Source organism: Macaca fascicularis, chromosome 1, assembly GCF_037993035.2.
Source record: "Macaca fascicularis isolate 582-1 chromosome 1, T2T-MFA8v1.1".
Taxonomy (NCBI): Eukaryota; Metazoa; Chordata; class Mammalia; order Primates; family Cercopithecidae; genus Macaca; species Macaca fascicularis.
The window spans coordinates 18,337,686-18,361,895 of NC_088375.1; the positions used below are offsets into that span (position 1 = coordinate 18,337,686).

Here is a 24,210-nt window from a genome sequence, read left to right on the forward strand (position 1 = left end):
TCTATATTGCACATAAGCACATACATTATATTAATCTAATCGTTAATACATATTAATATATACATATACAATATGGAGGGATATTTCATGAACAAAAAAGGGTAGAAAATAATCTTACGAAATGCATATATTTTCCACCATTTGGGTTGCTGGGCTTCATTCCTGGCATTGGATGGCAGCAAAGAGAGAGGGAAAGCCCCCGCCCTCTTGGAGCTGCCCTGGATGCGGTGGACCGTGCTCGCGGAAGCCCCGCCCCTCCCATCTCCTGCCCCGCCCCTCCCCCAGCCGGCCTCAGGCCTGGCCTCACCCACGGTGCCCACTGTGCCGGTAGCTGCCACCACCTCCCAGAAGTGGTTGTTTTGTTCAGGAGAGTTTTGCAAATTGCATCTGAGGAGGAGACAAACCATAAACCAGGAGAGAAAAGAGCGAGGATGGAGAGGGAAGGGGTGGGATGGGGCAAGGCTAGCTACCGCAGTCTGCAGGGGAGGCGTCTCTAGGGGAAGCAGAGGAGCACAGACCTAAACAAAGGGAAGGAGGGAGGAAGCCAGGCCGGTCCCGGAAGAGGAAACAGCCAATCCTGTGACAGCGAGGCACGTTCTGGCTCACCCTGCAGGTGTGGTGAGTTAACTGGGCCGGGGCCTGCAGAGGAGTGAAGGATTTTTCCCCCATCTCCCCACTTTTCCAGGCACCAGGACTGAGGAGGGGCCTGGGCTGGAGGTGGAAGGTTCCAGCAGTGTCTGGGTGGACGCCGCGTGGGGAGCTCAAGCTGCGCCACTTTCCCCGAGAGACCTCTACTTTGAATTGTCTTCCTCAGGCTTCTCAGGACCCTGCTTCTCCTCTGATCTTGTGTCCCTAAGAATCACAGGCAGGATAGAAATTTCTTTGAAGTCAAGGGAATTATCAGGACCAAGAGCAGAAGCTTCAAGTGCTGGTGCTCTCTCTGCATCTCCCAGGATGTGACAGCCTGGAGGAGTGACAGACACCAGGGGCGCCTGCCCAGGGAGAGCTATGTGCGGCATTAGTGTCTAGAATATTCAAGAAAGCTTGGCCAGGAGAATTTCTGAAAAACACGGTGTGTTTTTAGATGCACCAGGCCCAGCAGAAGTAAGGACCTCCTAAATGCTGGCCTCTCCTCTGCCAGGTCTCACACGTCTTTGCATTCCCACCCCCAGCTCCAGGTAGCCTTGGAGCCTTTTCATTAAATGACTCTGATCTCCACGGTGGCTGGAAAGGGAGTGAAGGTGGGGGGCAGCGCTCAGTTCTGGGGTCCTGGTAGACCTCTCTCATCTGTAGGAGGTACACTGCTGTTCTTCCTCCTGCACCTCAGCTAGCGCAGGAGTTTGCAGGTGGCTCTGAGCTGAGCCCATAAGGACAATGCAAACCAGGACCATGTTAGTGGGCCTCAGTAGAGTCCTAGCAATAGCCTGCCCCACTCAGCAGTGGGTCTCAGGGTGGACCATTTAACTTCTCATGGCTGCATCCTCATCTGTCGCCAGCTTAGACATTCTGGACTTGTTGCAGAATGTGCCTGCCCAAAGGGAACCCCAGGATTCCCCCAAGCCCTCCCTGTCTTGATTGCCCAGTCCCTGCCAGGGGATTGCCCTGGCGAGCAATGCCCCCACTGCCACTGCTACTCACTCCTCAAGTGGACATAAAATGGACTCCAAAAGCCACAGATGCCTGCCCAGCAGGCTGTACTGGCTCCTGGGGCAGGGCTGTTCCCGGATGCCCGCCTCCTTCCCATCCTCCCTGTTCCTCCCCTCCCCCAGCCTTCTGCAGGCCTGGCCCGGCTAACCGCACCAACTGTGCCTGCAGCTGCCGCCGCCTCCAGCTCCTGTCTTGCAATTGGTTGTTTTGTTCAGGAGAGGTTTGTTTTTGTTTTTGTTTTAAACCAAATCGCACCCAACGAGGAGAAAAATACAAAAGGAGAAAACTCAGAAACTCTCTCCAAGTAAACACAAATTAGTCATCAGGTATAAACTGGGGAGCTGACTGGATGTGTGACCGATTCCTCTGCGGGTCACTGTTTCTGGGAATTGGTGTGCACCCGGGCCAGTCGCAGGGGGTTCTGCGGACGCATGTGTGGAACGGCAGCTAGGCCGTGGGCCTGGGAGTGGTGTGTATGTAACAGCCCACATGCCCACATGTGCAAGGTGCCTGTGACTTGCCTTAGTGTGTGTGCCCAGGTGGGGTACACGTCTGTGCCTGTGCATGCTCCACATGTTGTGCTGGTTGCCTGTGCACTGGGGAGCATTGTCTATGCGTGAGTGTCCTGCATGTGCATGTCGATCCTGGATGTACAGTCGTTCCTGTGAAATGTTGTTTGGGAGGCCATGAGAATGGGGTTACCTGAAGTTACAGTCCTGTTATAGGACGATCTTAGGTGTCTCAATTGCAGGGGCCTTGACAAACCTGAAGTGAGCCCAGACTGCTGCCTGGAGATGCCTGAATCCCTGAGGGAGGCACGCAGACCCCTCCCCCGCCCCGCTGCCCTACCGCCAGGTGGTTTTCCTGGAGCACTAAGGGCCGGTCACCCTGGAATGTTTGCTTTCAGGGACTGTTCTGTTTACTTTGTACATCATCGCGGCTCAGCTGAAGACACAGACTTTCCTCTATTAAGCACACTGAATAATTTACAAAGGGAAAAGCCTTCTTTCTTTCTTTCCTTCCTTCCCTCCTTTCCTTTCCTTTCTTCCTTTCTTTCTTCTCTTTCTTTCTCCTTCCTTCCTTCCTCCCTCCCTCCCTCCCTCCCTCCCTCCCTCCCTCCCTCCCTCCCTCCCTTCCTTCCTTCCTTCCTTCCTTCCTTCCTTCCTTCCTTCCTTCCTTCCTTCCTTCCTTCCTTCTTCCTCCCTCCCTCCCTCCCTCCCTCCCTCCCTTCCCTTCCTTCCCTTTCTCTCTCTCTTCCTCTCTTCCTCTCCTCTCTTTTTCTCTTTCTTTCTCTCTTTCTTTTTCATTCATCCTTTCTTTCACATGGCCTTTCAGTGAAGAAAAGCCACATTTCTAGCAAGGTCTGGAGATGCCAGACGCTGCCATTCATAGCTGTCTGCTCATCCCTGTCATGTGCCCGGCACTATGGAGGCCATGGGGCCTTTGGGGCTGTCCCAGAACAACTGACAACCCCTCCTGGGGGTCAGGGGAGCAGCACAGGGAACAGCAAGCCCACCGTGCAGGAGAGGCTGTGGTCACGTCCCACGCTGTGCACAGGTTTGCTGGGGGGTTGTCCACACGGGCTAGAGGGGTGTGGGCACTTTCAGGGAGGTGTCCTGGATTTACACTGAGAATTGGGAGAGGAATTGCCTGGCCAAAAACAGATGGGTACAGACAAGGAGGGCTGGACTGCATGGTGGCTGCTCCCCATCAGGCTGGGAGATCCCACCCGATACTCCCTCTTCTTCTTTCTGTGCACCCGCTTACACTCAGGTACACAGCTCCTTGCATGAGACCTGGGGGTGATGTCACCTTCTCTCCAGGTTGAGCCTATCACCTCTCTGCCTCCCAGCCCCTCCCAGCCAGTTCCCTGAGTCACCCCCTCAGTGCACTCCTTGCCCTGGGCTCCCTGGAGGGCAAGCCTGGCTGTCCACTGCCCTCCAATGTCCCCTTGGCTTTGTGCTCTGCCCACCCTCCCCAAGCACAGCTGTGTTTGACAAGAAGGTGGTGCTGGGGAGGAGGGCCCTCAGCCCCACGGTCCCACGGGCTGCTGAGACATGCACCGCGTAGTGCTGAGCCCCACTGCAAATGATGCCCAAGCCACAGAGGTCTGCAGGGAACCTGGTAACGCTTGTGATTTCCCTATGGCCCACTGCCCCCGACCCCCTGTGACTCCATGCTGCAGAAAGAATCTCCATGCTCATCCTCAGCCCTTTTGCTCCTGATTTTACAGAAATCTGTAAGATACGACGTAAAGCCCCTAACTCCCCTAATTAAGAAACAGATAGGGGTGCGGGAATGAGGACCAGACCAAAGGGACAATCTCAGTTGCAGACAAAGGAAAAGGCAGAACAGATTCTGAAAATGAGTCCGTGGGAACAACAGCAACATAGTAGACCTGGGTTAAGATCAGGAAAGGGTCTGCCCTGGGTGGAGACAGTGGGATGAGGAAGGGACAGAGGGCTGGTACAGGGGCATGGGCTGGGTGGCAGGTGAGGGTGCATCTTGGCAGGGGCTCGTGTGTATCAAGGGCCCTGGCCTATGAATGAAGGCCTCACCCAGCATTTGGGGCAATGCCAGAGGAGATAACACTAAGGAAGACAGCCCCTTGGAGCGGAGATCTGGGACTCTAGAGTCACTGGGCAGGCCTTGGTGGCCCTGGTCCCAGGAGGGGAGACTCTAAAGAGGGAGACAAAGATGCCCTCCATGCTGGTTTGTGTGCCCAGCTTTTATCTTGGAGAATTCTAACTTTGACAAAAAGTAGGTGAGTTGTAGAGTACAGATTATACTTTAAACTAAGTGACATCAAGACAGACTGCGAGGATGGGGACCCTCCTAGAGTCAGGAGGCAGTGGTGTTAGGTTGCAATGACAGCAGTAGAAATAACAAGGACTGGCACTGATTCTTTACACACCAGGCTCTTTGCTAAGTGCTCTACTCTTGCTAACGCAGCTGACCCTCATGAGGACCCCGTAAGTTGCGTTATTGTCCCCATTTTAAGGAAGAGAAAAAGTGCTTCCAACCTTTTCATATCAAGCGCCTGTAGAGAACATGAACATTTATACAACACCCTGGATCAAACAGAAAGAGCTGCTGCTTCCAGTCAGGGGCTCTGCTCACCGGGAGCCCAGGAAATCAGTTTCTCTGGAACTCTATTTCTCAGGACTCCTGACATCAACTGCAGGGAAATCTCCGCCCATAGTTAAAAATGCACCCATAGCCTGCAGCCTGGGCAGCTGCCCACGCGCCCATTTGTTCATGTGTTGAGGCCAGAAATAAGCCCAGGGAGACCTAACAGTCACGGGCAGAGGGTCAGAGGTCACTGTTTTATGTCTTGTAACTTCTGCTTTTTTATTTTGGAAATGTCCTTTTTCTTACTTAGCAAAGCATGATCTACTAATCCTGTCTGTAAAGTGCAACCCCACATGATCTGCCAGTGCCCTGACCTCACACTGCAATTGGCCATATGCAGAGAACCATAACCAATCACAGCGTGGCTTTGGGTTGTGGTGTGGTGAGGAAGGTGCCTGGGAGCTTTTAGGGCCAACTCTGATAGGGCCACTGAATGCTCACTGTGATTTCCCCACGAACATGGCACCTTGTGGGATCAACTACCCGGCGGGTGAAGATCAAGGCACCTGTGTGCCTATGCCTGCAGTCACTCCGCCACCCCCGCCCCACACATATGTATATGCATATCCACGCACGTGTGCACACAGTCACACACATGCACACACATAGTCAAATTCCTACACACACAAGTGCATGCACACACACGCACCCCACACTGCCTACCGCAGGAAACAACAACAAAACGCTTACCGCTTCGGAAACAGCCGCTTAGGTTTACCTTGGCCCTGCCCATGAAGAGCCCAGAGGTTTTGTGAATGTGCATTAAAAAAAACCTTAAATCATCAACATTATTTTAATGTTGGGAGATAGAGAGGAGGTAGTTATGGTGAGTCCTCTGCTACTCATATGTAAGATGAGACTCAGAGCTAATCATCATCATAATGATAATAATAGTATCAGTGATAGTAATAATGTGACAATAGCTGTAATGTACTGGAAACCTTCTGTGTGCTAGACATTGGCCTGCGTTAGTCATTATTGTTTCCATTTTACAGGTGAGGAGACTGGGGCTCAGGGAAATTAAGTGATATGACTATATGCATAAGACAAATTGGCAGGATAAGACGGGCACTCAGGATCTCACCTGTAGGACCAGCATCCCTTGTACTGCCCCTCCTTGCCCAAAAGCCACCTGACCCCACGGTAGCCACTCCCAGGCCCGTACCCACCCGGAGGGAATGGAAGCCAGCCCAGCTGGCGCCGGGTCAGAGGTAGAGCCCTGACTAATCCAGCACCGCAAATATTGACATGGTGTTTCAGGCACAAGCTGGCACCTCTTGGGACCCAGTGACCAGCTGGTACCTCTTGGGGAGACACCTCGAGACTGTCAGAGGTGGGGCACTGTTCACCCTGATCTCTGGGAATGGGGGATGCATGATTCTGGGGAGAAGATTCCTGCTTCCCTTGTATTCCATCTGTCACACAGTTGCTGAGACCTTGCTGAGCTAAACATCCATCCACGCTGAGCACCCTCAGCTCTGGGCCAGAAGCCACAGAGCACTGTACATACGTGATCTCAGTGTTACCACACACACAGGGTGGGGGCCTGTCCTTGTGGATAAGGTTTTGATTCGTGCCTATCACCTGCTGACAAGACCCGCTCTGACTCCAGGTCCTCAGCCTCGGTGGGAGTCAGAGAGCTTGAGGCAGGGGAGGCGGTACAGCCAGATGCCTCGGGCCCCCACCGCAGAGCATCCCAGGCCTGTTATCATTTTCTGCCTCCAAACTGCAAAGCTTTCCACAGTAGACTGGGGTGATGCACCTCTGTTGCACTGAGCGTAGCCGGCCCCTCCCAGCTCCCGTTTCCACTTCCTGCGCGAGCTTCTGAGCCTCGGCGTCGTCTGTGCTCCTTCCCCTGCTCGCCCCACTCACCCCTGGTCGTTTCCACACAAAGGGGACCTGCGGCCTCTCGCTGTAGAACAGGGAGGAATTGCTGGCCGGAAAGTCTGCATCCTCAAAAAGGGTGCCTCTCTGCAGGCACTCCTGCCTCAGTTGCTCAAAGTTCTGGCCTGAGGAGTGGGTGGTCCGGGCGTCCTTGGGAACCGGGTGTGCCTGGGGCCCTGGGGCCCGGTAGAGGTAAGGCATAGCTGCTCCCTGGAAGGCCGGCTTGGGCCCGGCAGTGGATGGAAAAGGAAGTGAAGGAGCGAGCTGTGTGTGCCGGTCAAGAAGGAACAGCTCAGAGGGCTCCTGGGCTGAGTGGCCCTCACCTCCACCTGTTTTCTGGGCACCTCCCTGTTAGACTGAGATGGGACACGCCCTGAGGGAAAACAGCAGAGAGAGCCCTTTGTCCACTCTGTGCTCCTGCAGACCCAGAGGCAGCTCTGGGGCCTGGCACGTTCCACTCATAGGCGGCACCTCTGCGAAGTGCACTCAGGGGGCCTAGTGGGGGAGAGAGGATTGCTTCAGAAGGAAAAAGAGCAAGAAACCCAACTGGTCCAGGAGGTGGCTTTATGGAGAAGTGCACGGTGTGGCCTTGAGTCACATCTCCTACATCAGAGAATGGCAGAATGTTGTAGTCGGAAGGGAGCTTGGTGAATGAAAACAGGATGTATTATGTGAACACAGCTGGCACAGCTCCTGCACAGGCAATCCCATAGTGAGTAAGAGCTGGCTGGGGTCAGCAAACTTTTTCTGTAAAGGCCCAGATCATGAATATTTTCAGCTTTGTGGGCCATACAAAGTCTGTACTGCAACTGCTCAACTTTGCTGTTGTAGTGACAGAGCAGCCATAGATGTGACACAGATGAATGGGTGTGGCTGTGTTCCAATAAAACTTTATTTACAAAGGCAGGTGGGGGCCATATTTCTTCCAACCTGACCCCTGATAGAGGACAACACACCGAGGACATCTGCTCCTCCTCTAGGGCACATGTGCCTCTCTAGTTCTCTAATAAAGTTCGTTGTTGTTACAGTCCTGCAAATAGGATCTCACGTCTGAGAAAAAACAAATGTTAGAGGATGGAGGTGGTTTGATAAATGTGTTTGCCTATAGAAATGATTAATACAGGCTGGGTGTGGTGACTCACACCTGTAATCCTAGCACTTTGGGAGGCCAAGGGGGGTGGAGCACTTGAGGTCAGGAGATTGAGACCAGTCTGGCCAACATGATGAAACCCTGTCTCTACTAAAAATACAAAAAATCAGCCAGGTGTGGTGGTGGACGCTTGTAATCCCAGCTACTCGGGAGGCTGAGGCAGGAGAATCCCTTGAACCTGGGAGGTGGAGGTTGCAGTGAACTGAGATTGTGCTACTGCATTCTAGCCTGGGTGACAGAGAGAGACTCTGTCAAAAAATAAATAAATAAATAAATAAAAATAAAAAAGAAAGAAAGAAAAAAGAAAAGAAATGATAAATACTGGAGGGGGTAGATAGCCTAAATACCCCAACTGGATATCACACATTCTGCGCATGTAACAAAATAGCATATGTACCCCATCAATACGTACAAATATTATGTATCAATAAAAATAAGTAAACAAAAGTATTAGTCACCGTGTGAAAACCCTGATGTTCTAAGCACTTTATAATGATTTCTGTGTGATTCTCTAACTAGTCAAAGTTGGGGTTTGGAGACAAGGGGTCTTGAGTTAATGGGTGCAGTTAAAAGGCCATGATGTGAATTTTTATATAAGCTCTCAGTTCCCAGGAATGTGCACTCAGTCTGACACACGTACTCTCTAGTAGATCCTGCATATGGTTTTACAGGGGAGGGGTAGACATTAGAGTTGGGGATATTTGGCTTTCACTCTGCTATGGCCTGATTGCTTGTATTTCCCCCAAGATTTGTATGTTGAACCCTTACCCTGCAAAGTAATGGTATTAGAAAGTGGGGCCTTTAGGGGGTGATTAGGCCGGAAGGGTGGAGCCCTCATTAATGGGATTGGTGCCATTATGAAAGATTAGGTCCAGAGAACCCCCTCCTCCCTTCCACCGTGTGAGGACACAGGAACCACAAAGTAGACCCTCACCAGGCATGGAATCTGCCAGCACCTTGATCTTGGACTTCCAGCTTCCAGAACTGTGAGCAACACATTTCTGTTGCTTATAAGCCGCCCTGTCTGTGCTGTTTTGTTATAGCGGCCTGAATGAACTAAGACAAATTCCCAGTTTTGCCTGGAGTGATCTTGAGTGAGTTATCCATGTTGTCTGTCCCTGCTTCCGAGCTGTGAATCGGGACAATCGGTGCTGCCTCCTAGAGGCATGGCAGGTTTGTGGAAACAAAGCCACTTGCAGAGTTGGGCACATGGAAGGGATCAGGCGTTGCTGGTTCCTCCCTTTCCCCTATCCTCTCTGCACCCCCCGCCCCTCCCACAGATGCTGACTTTCATGGTCTCCTTCTGAGCCTGACTTGCCTCAACTTGCAAGGCTTCTCTTGTGTCTCTTTGTTTGCACAATGAGGGACTTTGGAACTTGGGGTCCTCTGGCTGGGACCAGAGTGCAGTTCTGGCCCGTCCAAATGATTCTTGGCTAGAGATGATGGAGCTGCCCACGAGCATCGCATTGCCCGCTGCCCTGGCAGATGGCTCTGGTTTGAAGTGATTAAGGAGGGCAACCCGGGGAGACAGGTGTGGCAACATGAGGGCCATCTGGTGACACCTCGGCAGGGAAACGATTACCAGCCCAGATCTCTGAGAACATCCCCTTCAAATGCTCCAGCAACTGAGAAAGGACCTTGAAGTACATTTCAGCACTGTCCAGAGTGGGTCCAGCACCGGACCCACTCCCAGCTTCAGGGATTTACGTTCTCATTCTCCTCCCGATAGAAACTCCTCTCCAGGCTGGGGTCTTGTCCTTCCACCTGGGACTCTCTGTGCATTGGAAGAACCTGTCTTTTCCTTTAGAGCTTTATTATAGTTGCTGGATAATCAGAGAATCGCATCGTCATTGTGAGTAAAGCAAACATGCCTCAGAGTAGGAAACACACCAAAAAGGTTTAACAATCCTCCAGAACCACAGCTGGAATTCCTCCTGCCCCCTGGCTCTCTGGGACTCTGAGAATGTCTGCGGGAGCCAGCGCATCCTCAGGATTTACATCTTCATCATTCTTCCTGCCCAAAGTCGGCCCACAGAGCCCTGGGCGCATCTTTCCTGCAGAGCTCGTGGCACTGGACTTCTCCATGACTTTGTCTTAGTGTCTAATCCTGCTCCCAGCTCAGCCCAGCGCGGGGCAGGAGCACGATGCACATTTGCCGAGTAAACATTGAACCAATGCCCCAAGCCGATAGCGTTCTTGGGTCTCTCCGTTTCGTTTTCCAAACCTTCACTTCTCAGGATGAACAACAGTTACAGAAACTGCAGCCACACAGTCTGAGGCCTACTAGGCCTTGCACACTTCCTCACCCACACTGGGAAAGGGAAAGGGCTCTGAGCTTGGGCAGAGAACCATGTGCACTGCTTTTAATAAGCTCTGCCCGCTTGTCACCAGCCTAGAGACACACGCAGCTTTGAGCCAAGCAGGGACCGTACGTCAAGTGTATTTTCCTCTCTTTAGCAGAGCAATCTGCTGGAGCAATTTCTACATGAAGTGAACCTGAGCCGGCAGCTGGGGCCTTCCTGGCCTCTCTTTCCTGTGCTGTTCTTTCTCTCTCCTCCACACTCAGGCCTGTGGCAATCTCCCTTTGTTGCTCTCCTTCTTGTTCATCTCGCAGGGCGGCAGGGTGTGAACATAGTGCCTGCGTGGCTCTGGGATGCCATGAGGCAAAACCCCAAGGACGAACGCTCGGAAGCTTCACATGGATGCAGGGAGACGACCCCTAGAACTCTAGCCGGTCCGGGCCTTACAGCAGGGCCCGGGTTTTGAGGGATATACCAAACAGCCTGGATCCTGCAGAGGGGAGTGTCCTATTTTCCACCCCTATGATGGGCTGAGAGTGAGCCTGCCCGGCTGCAGTGTTTGTGGCCCCTTGGCTTGCAGTGTGGAGGATGGGGTGGGCTGGCGAGGAGGGGGGAGAGTGGAGAGGCAGGGGACCTGCACAGGTGTCCAGGTGAGAGGGGCCGAGGCTAACTCCAGATGTAACCGGAGTGAAGGCGGGACGGGGACAGATTCTTCTAGGAGAAGTACTGTCAGGGTGTTCTGCTGGGGCGCAAGGATGGAGGTGTGAGGGTGGCGTCCTGCTTTCAGACTTGAGCAAATGGGTGATGGTGGTGACAGGAGGAGGAGAGGCAGACTTGGAAGAAAAGTTGAACACTTTGGATATGTTAAGAGTAAGACAGCCGGGCGCGGTGGCTCACACCTGTAATCCCAGCACTTTGGGAGGCCGAGGCAGATGGGTCACCTGAGGTCAGGAGTTCAAGGGCAGCCTGGCCAACATGGTGAAACCTTGATTCTACTAAAAATACAAAAAACGAGCCAGGCGTGGTGGGGTCGCCTGTAATCCCAGCTGCTTGGGAGGCTGAGGCAGGAGAATTGCTTGAACCTGGGAGGCAGAGGCTGCAGTGAACTGAGATCGAGCCACAGCACTCCAGCCTGGACGACGAGTGAGACTCCATCTCAAAAGGAAAAAGTAAAACACCCTCCTACTTGCTGGTGGGAGTGTAAATGGGTGTCTCCTTTTTGGAGAACTATTTGTGAATACCTCTCAGAGCTGCCAATGCACCCACTCTGATCCAGATATTTCCCTTCTAGAAATTTATGTTTATCCTGATGATACAGCCTCATCCCGAAAAGTGAAAGGTATACCAGGTTGTTCATTTCATGGTGGCATTGTTTCTGTTTAAAAAAACAAGTTGGAAAGCACTTAGTGTCCTCTATTGGGGGAATGGTAAAGAAAATTACAGTCCAGCTAATCATGAAGTGGAACAGTATACAGCCATAAAACGGAACCAGGAAACTCTGCATACACTGATGTGGGAAGGTCCCTGGGACACAGTGTTCAACTGAAAAGCCGAAGTGGCCAGGCACAGTGGCTCACGCCTGTAATCCCAACACTTTGGGAGGCTGAGGCAGGCGAATCACGAGGTCAGGAGTTGGAGACCAGCCTTGCCAACATAGTGAAACCCTGTCTCTACTAAAAATAGAAAAAAATTAGCCGGGCGTGGTGGCGGACACCTGTAATCCCAGCTACTTGGGAGGAGAGGCAGGAGAATTGCTTGAACCCGGGGGTGGAGGTTGCAGTGAGCTGAGATGGCACCACTGCACTCCAGCCTGGCGAGAGTGAGAGACTCTGTCTCAAAAAAAAAAAAAAAAAAGGAAAGAAAATTCAAAGTGCTGAATGGCATGTAGGGTATGCCAGCATTTGTGGAGAAAGAAGGCAAAAAAATATTTATTTGTATCTGCATAAAAATCTCTCAGAAACTACACAAAGATCTACTAGTAATAGTGGTTCTGCTTTCTGGAGGTAGGTGGAGTAGATGGGAGTAGAGGAATGTGGGGAGACTTTTCTATACACCTTTTATACTTTTTAAGCTTTAACCCTATAGATTTACCTGGCTGAATTTTTTTTTTCAATTTTATTTTAGAGTTAGAGTCTTGCTCTGTCATCCAGACTGGAGTGCAGTGACATGATCATAGCTCACTGAAGGCTTGAACTCCTGGGCTCAAGAGATCCTCCTACCTCACCCTCCCCAGTGGCTGGGACTACAGGTCTGCACCACAACACTAGCCTTAACTGCTGTCGACTTTTAAAAGTCTAGTTTGAAACTTAAAGCCCACAATGATGTTTTGGCCTAGGTGGGCTCTGCCTTCCCCTCCCCGTGTATCTCTCCTCGCAAGATGTCTGTGTGTTTACAAAGGAGTTTACCTGTCCTGAAGGCCACCCCCGTCTCCTAGAAGTTGAGAGCTAGATCTTCACCCAGACCTTGCTTCCCTATCCATCCCCTCCCATGGTCATTGGTAAGCCTGACACCAGGCAAGGGTCTCACTTTCTTCATCCGGGGACTTGTCCATCCCCGGAACACTCCTCATGTCACCCCTGTCCTAGCAGGCACTCATTCATGAAGCACCACAAAGCTTTTCTTCAGTGGGAATGAGCCGTGATCAGGCATCACACCATAGGGTGAGAACCATCTCCTGAAAGGCAACAGAGCACCCAGCCCAAATCTCTCCCACACCCACTGTTCCACAGGGTAATGCCCAGTCTTTGTCCTCAGCTGTCTGACTCAAGAGGTCCCAGCTTGGAGGCTCACAGGCTCGTGGGCGACTTGGTGGTTCCCCTGGTTTCCCAGGGCTGCACAAGCTGCCTTTGCTTCTCTCAGCTCTGGCCTTGCTTTCTGGCTTGATTGTGGAATATAGTTTCCTCCAAGGCCTAATCTCCCTAAATAAGCTCTAGATCACTGCCCCTATGGCCTAAGGTGACACCGTTGAAATTGTACTTCCATCCCTGAGAAGTAGTTTCACTCCTTAAACATTCAGTGTTGAAGAATGATAAATATCCCTGTCTGCCTTCTGTTAACTCTCTGGGACTTCTTTCCCTGGAGTTTGACCTCAGCCCAAGATGATTTTCTTTCTCCATCTCATCTAGGGGTTGGAGGTTGATCCTATGCACAGATCTTAGGATGACTTGAACCACAGGTGCAGCAGAATAGGAATTTACTCTCCACAGTTTAGGGCACAAAAAAATCCTAATTTTTTTTTTTTTTTTTTGAGACGGAGTCTCATAGTGGAAGTGTGCCACGCTAGAGTGCAGTGGCATGACCTCGGCTCACTGTAACCGACCTCCTGGGTTCAAGCAATTCTCCTGCCCCAGCCTCCCAAGTAGCTGGGACTACAGGCATGCTACACCACACCCAGCTAGTTTTTGTATTTTTAGTAGAGATGGCGTTTCACCATGTTGGCCAGGATGGTCTTGATCTCTTGACCTCATGATCCACCCGCCTTGGCCTCCCAAAGTGCTGGGACTATAGGCATGAGCCACCGTGTCTGGCCAAAAATCCTAATTAAAAAAAAAAAAAAATCTCTTCTTGCCTTCTGGAGTCCCCAATTACTACCTAGCACCAAAAATTGTATTTAGATTTTGTTGTGTGAAACTCTTATTCATTTTAAAATGGTCTCTCTTACTCTATCTCTCTTCTTCTGTCTCTGTAAACTAGCAGTTACTTCGAAGTTCAAATATCCTGTAAGGTCTATCAGAGGTGTTTCAGCCAGAGTGACTCCAACTTGAATAGGGATTGGGTAAAATAAGGCTGAGACCTCCTGGCTGCTTTCCCAGGAGGTTAGGTGTTCTTAGTCACAGGATGACATAGGAGGTCGGCAGGTCACAAAGATACAGGTCACAAAGAACTTGCTGATAAATAAAACAGGATGCAGTAAAGAAGCTGCCAAAACCCACCAAAACCAAGATGGCAATGAAAGTGACCTCTGTTCATCCTCACTGCTCATTATACATTAATTATAATGTGCTAGCATACTAAAAGACACTCCCACCAGCGTCATGACAGTTTACAAATGCCATGGCAACGTCAGGAAGTTATCCTCTATAGTCTAAAAAGGAGAGGAAGCCATGTTTCAGGGAAGTCTCCTCCCTTTCCTGGAAAACTCATGAATAATCCACCCTTTGTTTAGCATATGACCAAGAAATAACCCTAAGTATACTCAGTTGAGCAGCCCATACTGCTGCTCTACCTATGGAGTGGCCATTCTTTTGTTTCTTTATATCTCCAATAAACTTGCTTCCGATCTATAGACTTGTCCTGAATTCTTTTTTGTGCGAGGTACAAGAACCCTCTCCTGGGGTCTGTATCAGGACCCCTTTCCGGTAACAGGTCCACTTTTCCCCAAATAAGTGATCTTCCTCCTCCTTCCTCCTTCCGATAGTGGCATCTAGGTCAGGGTGAATCTTATCAAACCTGCCACTGGAGCAGGGACCTCTGGCTCTCTGGGATCTCTTGGTTGAGGTGTCTCTGGGAACCGGCTTCTTTCCTTACAGTATTTGCTGTGGAGGGGTTACAGCCAGCAGCATAACTTGTGTTTCATTTTCCTATCGGGGCAATGCACCGTAATTACCTGGGAAGCTCAGTCTGGCTCCAGCATTTCCTGTTAATGATGAGCCCTCCACCTGGTTTCTCTGTGTTTGCCAAATCTCAGAAACTCCGTCGCTCTTCTCAGTGGTCCCCAGCTTTGGGGTCTCAGCTCTGCAGACTCTGCCACACCATCTCCTGCCTGCTCAGGGCAACACCCTGGTGGACAAGGTGACTCTTAATTCTCAGCCGCCCCCCACCCAATAGTGGAAATTGTGATTGGATATTTATTATTAGTATTTTAAAGACACTGCTGGAGTGCAGCGGCATGACCATAGCTCACTGTGGTTTCCAACTCCTGGGCTCAAGCCATCCCCCTGCCTTAGCCTCCCGAGTAGTTGGGACTGCAGTCATACCCAGCTAATTAAAAAAACAAAAAACAAAAAACAAACTGTAGAGGAGGGAGTCTCAGTATGTTGCCCACTCCAGTCTTGAACTCCTAGCTTCAAATGATTCTCCTGCCTTGGCCTCCCAAAGTGCTGGGGTTACAGATGTGAGCCTCTGCACCGGCCTTGTTATTTTTAATTATAGGGAACATTGATAAAGTCTGTTACATAGTAGCAAGAGTATCCCTAACATGCCTTACCACTGAGAAATAAGATTCTTTGCTGCTGAAGGTGTGTGAAGTTTTTCTATAGCAGAAGGAGATGTAATTTTTTAAAAAGTCCTTTGACTACAGAGATTTTTATATTGTCTATGTACAATATTACTGGGTTTATTAAAATAATTTAATTTAAAATATCTCATTTGATTTATCTCCTACATCTATAGTTGTGTATTTAGTTATGGGACATACATCTCATTGAATTCCCATCTTTTTGTGGTAAAGGTTTATTTTCAGCATCTCTTCATGCTTCTCATCCTTTCCCACTCTCCATTTTCTCTTTTTAATGCATCATTTTCTGATTCTTATAAATGACACATCCTCCCACTTTGGCAAGGCAGCGTTAGCCAGCAAGCATACCTAATGTTTGTGTGGATACAAGGCTCAGGAAGAGAACTATTTGTCTCTTTTGAGCTTATGGCTTTCACAAAGTGTCATAGCAATTTTTATGATTCAACTTTCAGAAGAGATTTATTAGCTTGGGTCTCTAGGAAAAAATAGTTTATAAGACCACTGACAATCATAGCTGTGAAGACATAAAGTAACATAATAAGCACTTATTTTTTATAGCACTTTTTACACATGAGACTACCATGGTATGAGGTTCAATTATGATGACTGATTTATAAACATCATTTCTTGTTTAACGTGGGTAATTTTTTAAAGTATGAACTGCTGAGAGTGTCAAATGGTGCAGCCAGTTTGGAAAAGAGTCTGACAGGTCCTCAAACAATTTAACACAGAGTTACCGTAGGAGCCAGCAGTTTCACTCCCGGGTATCTGTCAAGAGAACTGAAAACAGATGTCCACACAAAACGTATTCACGAATGCTTACAACAGCACTATTCATAACAGCCAGAAGGTGAAAACAACTAATTGTCCATCAGCTGAAGAATGGATAAATAATGTGTGGTATATCCACATAGTGGAACATTATTCAGCATAAAAAGGAATGAAGTACTAATGCTACACCTTGGATGAATCTTGAAAACATTACGCTAACTGAAAGAAGCAAGTCACAAAAGACAACATACTATGTGACTCCATTCATAGAAAGTCCAGAACAAGGACATCTATGGAGGCAGGAAGTAGACTAGTGGTTGCTTAAGGTTGGGGGTGGGGTAAAGTGGGAGGGGTGGGGGTGATGGCTAAAGGCTTTCTTTTTGAGATTATGAAATCTTCTAAAATTGACTGTGGTGGTGGTTGCACAACTCTAAATAAACTAAAAATCATTGAATTGTACACTTTAAGTAGGTGAATTGCATGTACAGTATATGAATTACATCTCAAAGCTATCTTAAAAAAATAAATAAGCTCTGTGCCTCATTTTGCCTCCTACAGTGTTTCGTAAAGTTGTAGTACTAAAAGGGAGACTTAAATTTTAATAGCAACAATGATAATAATAATAAACAGGCTGGGTGTGGTGGCTCAAGCAGGTAATCTCAGCACTTTGGGAGGCCGAGGCAGGTGGGTCCCTTGAGGTCAGGAGTTCAAGACCAGCCTGGCCAACATGGTAAAACCCCATCTCTACTAAAAACACAAAAATTAGCCAGGCGTGGTGGTGAGCACCTGTATTCTCAGCTACTCAGGAAGCTGGGGCAGGGGAATCGCTTGAACCTGGGAGGCGGAGGTTGCAGTGAGCCGAGATCATATCATGGCACTCCAGCCTTGGCGGCAAAAGTGTAACTCCATCTCAAAACAATAATAATAATAATACTAAACAGTTTCTAAGTATTATTCTTAGCAGTCACCTACGCATGGCACTTTGTACAGATGACTCCTGCCTATGTCAGGGTTTTCGTTGCGAGCAATGCAGTCTGATTAGTGCAAATTAGGCAGAAAGGTATTTGATGAAGGGTTCGGGGAGCTCAGAAAATTGACTGGGAAGCTAAGAACCAGGTGTGGAAATGCACAGGAGCTAGGGGAGATCGGGGAGCAGGAGCAGAAATGGTCTTGCACCAGGGTCAGAAATGCCTGTGCTTGAAAGTCAGCTGTCTTCAGCATTCGAACCACGGTGCTCCAGATTCCAGCTCCAGGGTGGTTGGCTTAGCAGGTACCTGCCTCTCAGCCCAAGGAGAACAGAGCTTCCAATTCACAGAGCTTCCAGCCTCCACTCAAGAACAACAGGGATCCAGGTGCTGAAAAGGGACAGATGCCTCCCGCAGAGTCCAGGGAAGCATCAGTTGTGACCACCTCTACCCTTTTAAGAGACTGAAGCCCAGCCTAGCAGGAAACTGAGCTTTGGAGCTTTGAAATTTTGCCCCAGAGTGCTGCTAGAAGAATTGGATTAGATAGGATACCACCATGTCGCTGACTACTTAGGGGGGAAAAAAGCTGAGGTAGTGAAAACATTTAATGAAATCCTGAACACCCAGAGTAACCTAATTCTTCTTTGCTCAGTCCCCATTTATGTCTGAGAACTGTGTTCATGCCCCAGATGTTGCAAGAATACTACAGAAACAAAAGTGTTTGAAATAATTCTTTTTTTTTTTTTTTTTTTTGAGACAGAGTCTCACGTCATTGCCCAGGCTGGAGTGCAGTGGCACAATCTCGGCTCACTGCAAGCTCCGCCTCCTGGGTTCACGCCATTCTCCTGCCTCAGCCTCCCAAGTAGCTGGGACTACAGGCACCTGCCACCACACCCAGCTTTTTGTATTTTTAGTAGAGATGGGGTTTCACCATGTTAGCCAGGATGATCTCGATCTCTTGACCTTGTGATCTGCCCACCTCGGCCTCCCAAAGTGCTGGGATTACAGGCGTAAGCCACCGTGCCTGGATGAAATCATTCTTATGTTCAAGATCAAAATGATAAGGGGTAAACTGTGTTAAAAAACAAACACACACACACACACAAACTTTGCCTTAAACATAAATGTGTTTGACAAGCTTGGAAGCAGAAAATAATTTTGGGACTTGAGTATTATTAATCAGCCTCTGTGTTTTCAACTGCATCAAGAAATATAGCAAAGATATGCAGACTCTTTGAATTTAAGACATCACCTTTGTGTTTTGACATTCTTTCCCAAATCCCACCTAAATGATGGCTGGGACTATTTTCTTTTAAACAGTGAAGTCAGGATCCTGAGAAGACACTTGAATGGGGCAATGGGAGGAGTGCTTAATCGATGAATTATTTACAAAGATGTGGGCAGGAAAACCATGACAGATTGAGCAGTTGTGGGAGCTGGAAGCAGCAGGGCACCCCTAGAATCTCCAGCTCTGAGGGAGTGAAGAAGAAGAATTCCAGGAAGGAGGGTGGGATGGGAGCTGATGGGGGAGGATGCAGTCACCTGAGGCCATCCTAAGGGGAAGGAGAAGCTGTGGAGTGGGAGCCAGGGAAGCCAGGGAGCCCCGTGACACCATCTGCGTAGTCAGCCTCCCAGGAGGTGGAGCACGGTGACAAGTGCACTCCGAAGGAGGGGCCGCCAGGTGAGTCAGCCGAGGGACGGATGCTAAGAAGGGGGGCAAGCCTCCTCCAAGTGGGGTTGGGCAGGGGGACAGAGGAGAACAAAAAAGCCACTTTACATACTTCTGTATCGAGATTTTACCAAAGATTGTATTAATTTACACTGTAATTTTAAAATAAAAGTGTAGAAATATTAAACGTGACTTGGAAATCACTGAGTTTGAGGATCTCCTGAGAAGTTGATGACCCTTCTTGAGGTAACTAATAACACTTTGGAAGGTGAAACCAGGTTGCTCACCCGCTCTAAGAAGGAGCGAGAAGGAGGAGGAAGGAGAGACAGCACTGTGCCCGCTTCTTCCCCTGCAGTTGGGGCGAGAAGATTTCCACGCTCTGGGAGGTGGTGGAAGGAAGCGTTCAGAGAGGCCCTTAAAGGCAGTGGCCCTGCCAGCCAGTTGTGATGTTGACGGTGCTCTCCTGCAGGAGGGCGGGAGGCCTATAAAGTATCAAGCACAGTCCTCCATGAGCAACGCGGGGGCAATGAGCTACGCTCTCCTTCAGGGATAAACACAGACCCTTTCCTCCAGGGATAAACACAGCCGGTTATATTCACCAGCTATGAATTAAATGTTTCACCGGAAGCAGTCTTTCCCTGTACATAGGGATGAAGCACACACACACACACACACACACACACACACACACACACACACACACACCATCTATGTATTTATATATGCGTATATAAAAATTATGGTAAAATACATATAACATAAAATTTACAACATCCATTTCGAAGTGCTCAGTTCACGGGCATCAAGTATATTTGCATTGTTGTGGACTCATCACACCATGCATCTCCACAAATCTTTTCATCTTCCCCAGCTGAAATTCTATGCCCATTAAGCAAAATCTCCCCATTCTCCCCTCCCCCAGCCCCCGGAAGCCACCATTCTGTTTTCTGTCTCTATGAATCTGACTATTCTAGGAACCCTGTATAAGTGGAATCATACAGCACTTGTCTCGTTGTGACTGGTTTATCTTACTTAGCATACTGTCTTCAAGGTCCATCCATGGTGTAGCATATGTCAGAATGTCCTTTCTATTTTGCCTGAATAATAATCCAACATATGGATATGTTATATTTTGTCTTTCTATTTATCTGTTGGTGGACACTGGGTTGCATTCACTTTCTGCAAATATAACACATACACAATGACATACAAACTCCAATATGTGCCAGGGACCCCCACTTGTTAAAGGGTCATCTATAAAAGAGAAAGATAAAATACATGTGCCAACCTAAGAGAGCAGATGAGAAGCTTCAAGAGGCTTGAGTTGGGTCTCTGTGCATCACAAAGGTGGAGGCTGGACTGTTGTCTGGGCCCGGGCCCTTGGGTAGTGGTCCCTGAATTACTGGCAGAACAAGCCCATGAAATGGTCTCCGCGCAGAAGACAGTCATGTGGAAGTGGCTAACTGGTAGACCAGCTGAGATGAAGACTACTGCAATCCTCACAGCGGTCCTCAAATGGCCCTATCAAATCAAATGTAATGACCAGACACAGACTAGGGTGAAAACAGTTGTGGAAATCCATTTGTATGTGTCTTGTAATATATGATTGGATTAGCTCATCCCAACTCAATGAACTTCATTGCCAAGTTCTCCAGAGGAAAATTCTGTCCTTCAAGTACATTCTGTTTTCACACAATAAGCAAGGATGACATTTTGGCATGACTTGTTAAGTTGTAGCAAATGAGATAACTGTCAGGGTGTAGACAAAGGCAAACAAGTAACTTAGTCATTCGTCCAGTAAAAATTGACTTCAAACAAAGGCTCTCACTGGAGTCTCCTTGTGGCATTTCTCATGAGCACTTGCTTTCATAAGCTTTGATGTTACTTTGCTAGGCGAAAGTGGAAAAGTGTATTTGGAAACACTGAGTTTCAGAGCTGATAGTAATACTGTATCATTTCAATCAGAAAGGAGTTTTGCAAAAAGGGACTGACTTTTTTTTTGTTTTTGTTTTTGAGATGGAGTTTAGATCTTGTTTCCCAGGCTAGACTGCAATGGTGCAATCTTGGCTCACCGCAACCTCTGCCTCCTGGGTTTAAGCGATTCTCCTGCCTCAGCCTCCTGAGTAACTGGGACTACAGGCATGTTCCACCACGCCCAGCTAATTTTTTGTATCTTTAGTAGAGATGGGGTTTCTCCGTGTTGGTCGGGTTGGTTTTGAACGCCCGACCTCAGGTGATCTGCCTGCCTCGGCCTTCCAAAGTGCTGGGATTACAGGTGTGAGCCACCATGACTGGGAGGGACCGACTTTTAACAGATCGGTTATTTAAGCTTGTCCTCTGCGCCTGGGATGGTTGCAGGTGCCTGTCTGCACTCACTGTGCTAATACAGTGTAGTCCTCAAATACCGTTGGCCCTTGAACAACACAGATCTGAACTATGCGGGTCCACTTCTCGGATTTTCTTCCACCTCTGCCACCCTTGAGACAGCAAGATCAATTCCTCCTCTTCCTCCTAAGCCTACTCAACCTGAAGATGATGAGGATGAAGGCCTTGATGATGATCCACTCCCACTTAATGGAGAGTAAATATATTTTCTCTTTGTTACGATTTTCTTAATAACATTTTCTTTTCTCTAGCTTACTTTATTGTGGGAACACAGTATATAATAACTACAACATAAAAATCTGTGTTAATCAACATTACATTATCGGTAAAGCTTCCGATCAACAGTGGGCTATTAGGAGTTGAGTTTGGGGAGAGTCAAGTCATTCTTGGATTTTCAACTGCAAAGGGAGTCAGTGCCTCTAACCCCAGTGTTGTTAAAGGATCAACTGTAGTTCACCATGAAAGCCAGGGTTGATCCCATCCCAGCCCCACCCTGCTCTTGGTGGGCACAGAGAGTTTTGAGACCCACCTCTGGCCAGACACAGTTCTAGGTGTGGAAATATTGCAATGAACAAGATCAACCCTCCAAATGCTCACTGTGTCCAGGTGCGGTGGCTCACGCGTATAATTCCAGCTCTTTGGGAGGCCATGGTGGAATGATTGCTTGAGGCCCAGAATTTGAGACCAGCCTGAGCAACATAGCAAAATTCTGTCTCTACAAACAAACCAACAAAGTAACAACAAAAAATAATGCTCGCTGTACATAAACCAGCACATAAGTAATATAATTTCATGGGATGATAGTCACTATAGAGAAGATGGGCTGGTGCAGTGGAATAAGGTAAGATAGGGTTGCGGGGCAGGGCTCTTCTTTGGGGGTGATCAGACGGGTGAAATTTGAACTGAGATATGAGTGATGAGGAGCCGCTGCGCAAAGATGCTGGATAGAGGGAACAGCAAGAGTTGTGCCCTAGGAAGCTTTGAGTTTCTGTGTTTTTGTTGTTGTTGTTGTTTGTTTTTTTTTTTTAGATGGAGTCTCACTCCGTCACCCAGTTTAGAGTGCAGTGGGGCAGTCGTGGTTCACTGCAACCTCTGCCGCCCAGGTTCAAGAGAGTCTCCTGCCTCAGCCTCCCGAGTAACTGGGATTACAGGCGCGTGCCACCATACCCGGCTAATTTTTTGTATTTTTAGTAGAGACGGGGTTTCACCATGTTGGCCAGGCTGGTCTTGAGCTCCTGACCTCAAGTGATCCACCCGCCTTGGCCTCCCAAAGTGCTGGGATTACAGACGTTAGCCACCGTGTCTGGCCGAGTTTCTGTGTTAACAGGACACAGAGGAAGTCAGCACAGCTGGAACGCGGAGGACAATGAGGTGCATGGTACAAGGCTGTAGAGAGAAGGGCAGCAGCCAGGTTGTGTAAATGACTGCACACTGCAAGGATTCAGGAGTTTCCTCTTATTGCAATGGGCAGCCTTGTGGAGTTTTCCTCTGGGAGGAAATCTCATGGATTCATACTGAAGAAATAACTGGCTGTGTTCTGTGTGATAACAGATGGAAGGGGACTGGAGGGGAAGCAGAGAGTCGGGTTGGGAAGCCTGTGGGACCCCTAGAAGCCACCCCTGCACTAGGTAAACAGTATGGACCTAAAAGGGACAGCCTGAAGCACAAAGTGTGGTTTACAAATATTACTTGAGCCAGAATAAGGACAGCTGCCTGGAAGCCTCAGACACAAGTGACCTTGGATATGAGCTCCATTTGGCTTTTGTCACAAGGTTTTTAAAGGAACAAAAAGGGAGGAGTCAGGGAGTGGCCTGATACAAAGTTCTGTCAGGAATTCTCATTGGTTTTCAGAAATAACATTGATTAGTGATTGGCTATACATTGTTAAGCAATAGGGTGTGGGTTACATTGTCCAGTGAGGCATTATTAGGTTAATTCATAACTACTCTTAGCAATAGCAAGCAGTTTCAGTGGATGAATACATAGCTCAAAAGGGGCATGTAGGATGTGATTGCTGTCTCATTTTAATGCCTATCTGGGCCTAATAATTTGAAAAGGCTCACAGTCCTCAGAAGAAAGTTATTTTCCTTCTTCAACAGCTGTGGGCACCGTTGGAGAAGTATAACAGAAAACAAAATCTCCCAACCCAGAAATCCTCTCTACAAAGGTAGCAAAGAAAGAAAACACTCTCATTACGGAAAAACACTTTAAACCAGAAAGTGTTACACACCACAAGCAACCTGCTAAGAGACAGCCAAGACAGGAAGGAATCTCACCTGTTTATGGAGCTAAGCAGACACAGCTCGTTCCACACACGTTTTCAAGACGGACAGTAACTGTTACCAACTGAGTCAGCTTTTCCCCTAAAGGCGGCGTTGTGAAGCCAATATACGAAACCCAAAGCGAGGGCCAAGCAGCGCAGACTTTATTCAATGACCAAGGAATGGAGAAGCGGGAGCATGGCCGCAAATCAACTTCTTGTCTAGTGAGAGGCAGGGGGGTTAAAATATAGGGTATCTTGGCTGGGCACCGTGGCTCACGCCTGAAACCCCAGCAATTTGGGAGGCCGAGGTGGACGGATCACTTGAGATCATTAGTTTGAGGCTAGCCTGGCCAACATGGCAAAAACCCATCTCTACTAAAAATACAAAAAAAAAAAAAAAAAAAAAAAAAAAGGAGCTAAGCATGATAGCTCACACCTGTTATCCCAGCATTGTGGGAGGCTGAGGCAGGTGGATGACCTGAGGTCAGGAGTTTGAGACCAGCCTGGTCAATAAGGTGAAACCCTATCTCTACTAAAAATACAAAAATTAGCCAGGGGTGCGGGGGGATCACAAGGTCAGAGCCTCCTGAGTAGCTGGGACCATAGGCATGCACCACCACGCCTGGCTAATTTTTTGTAGTTTTAGTAGAGATGGTGTTTCACTGTGTTAGCCAGGATGATCTCGATCTCCTGACTCCCTGATCCTCCTGCCTCAGCCTCCCAAAGTGCTGGGATTACAGGCTTGAGCCACCGTGTCCAGCCCGTCTTCCTGTTTCTTAAAGATAAGATAGAGAAGATAGGTTAGAGG

General features: G+C 48.7%; 1 protein-coding gene across 7 annotated transcripts in view; it reads right to left on the reverse strand.

The window, feature by feature from the left end:
* Positions 1-6,957, reverse strand: part of CAPN9 (calpain 9) — a 54,818-nt gene extending 47,861 nt beyond the window's left edge. For 4 of the 7 annotated variants that reach the window (XR_012416258.1, XM_005539799.4, XM_073998482.1 and 1 more), the window contains exon 1: positions 6,652-6,957. Coding sequence is in view for 5 of the 7 variants with exons in the window: in XM_005539799.4 (XP_005539856.3) it covers positions 6,652-6,864 (213 nt within the window). In the remaining 2 variants the exon portion in view is untranslated. Of the gene's footprint in view, positions 1-118; positions 515-6,651 lie in introns of those variants that run through there. The other 3 variants (XR_012416277.1, XM_015442698.4, XM_073998547.1) reach the window with 1 other exon arrangement.
* Between the last annotated feature and the right edge of the window lie 17,253 nt (positions 6,958-24,210).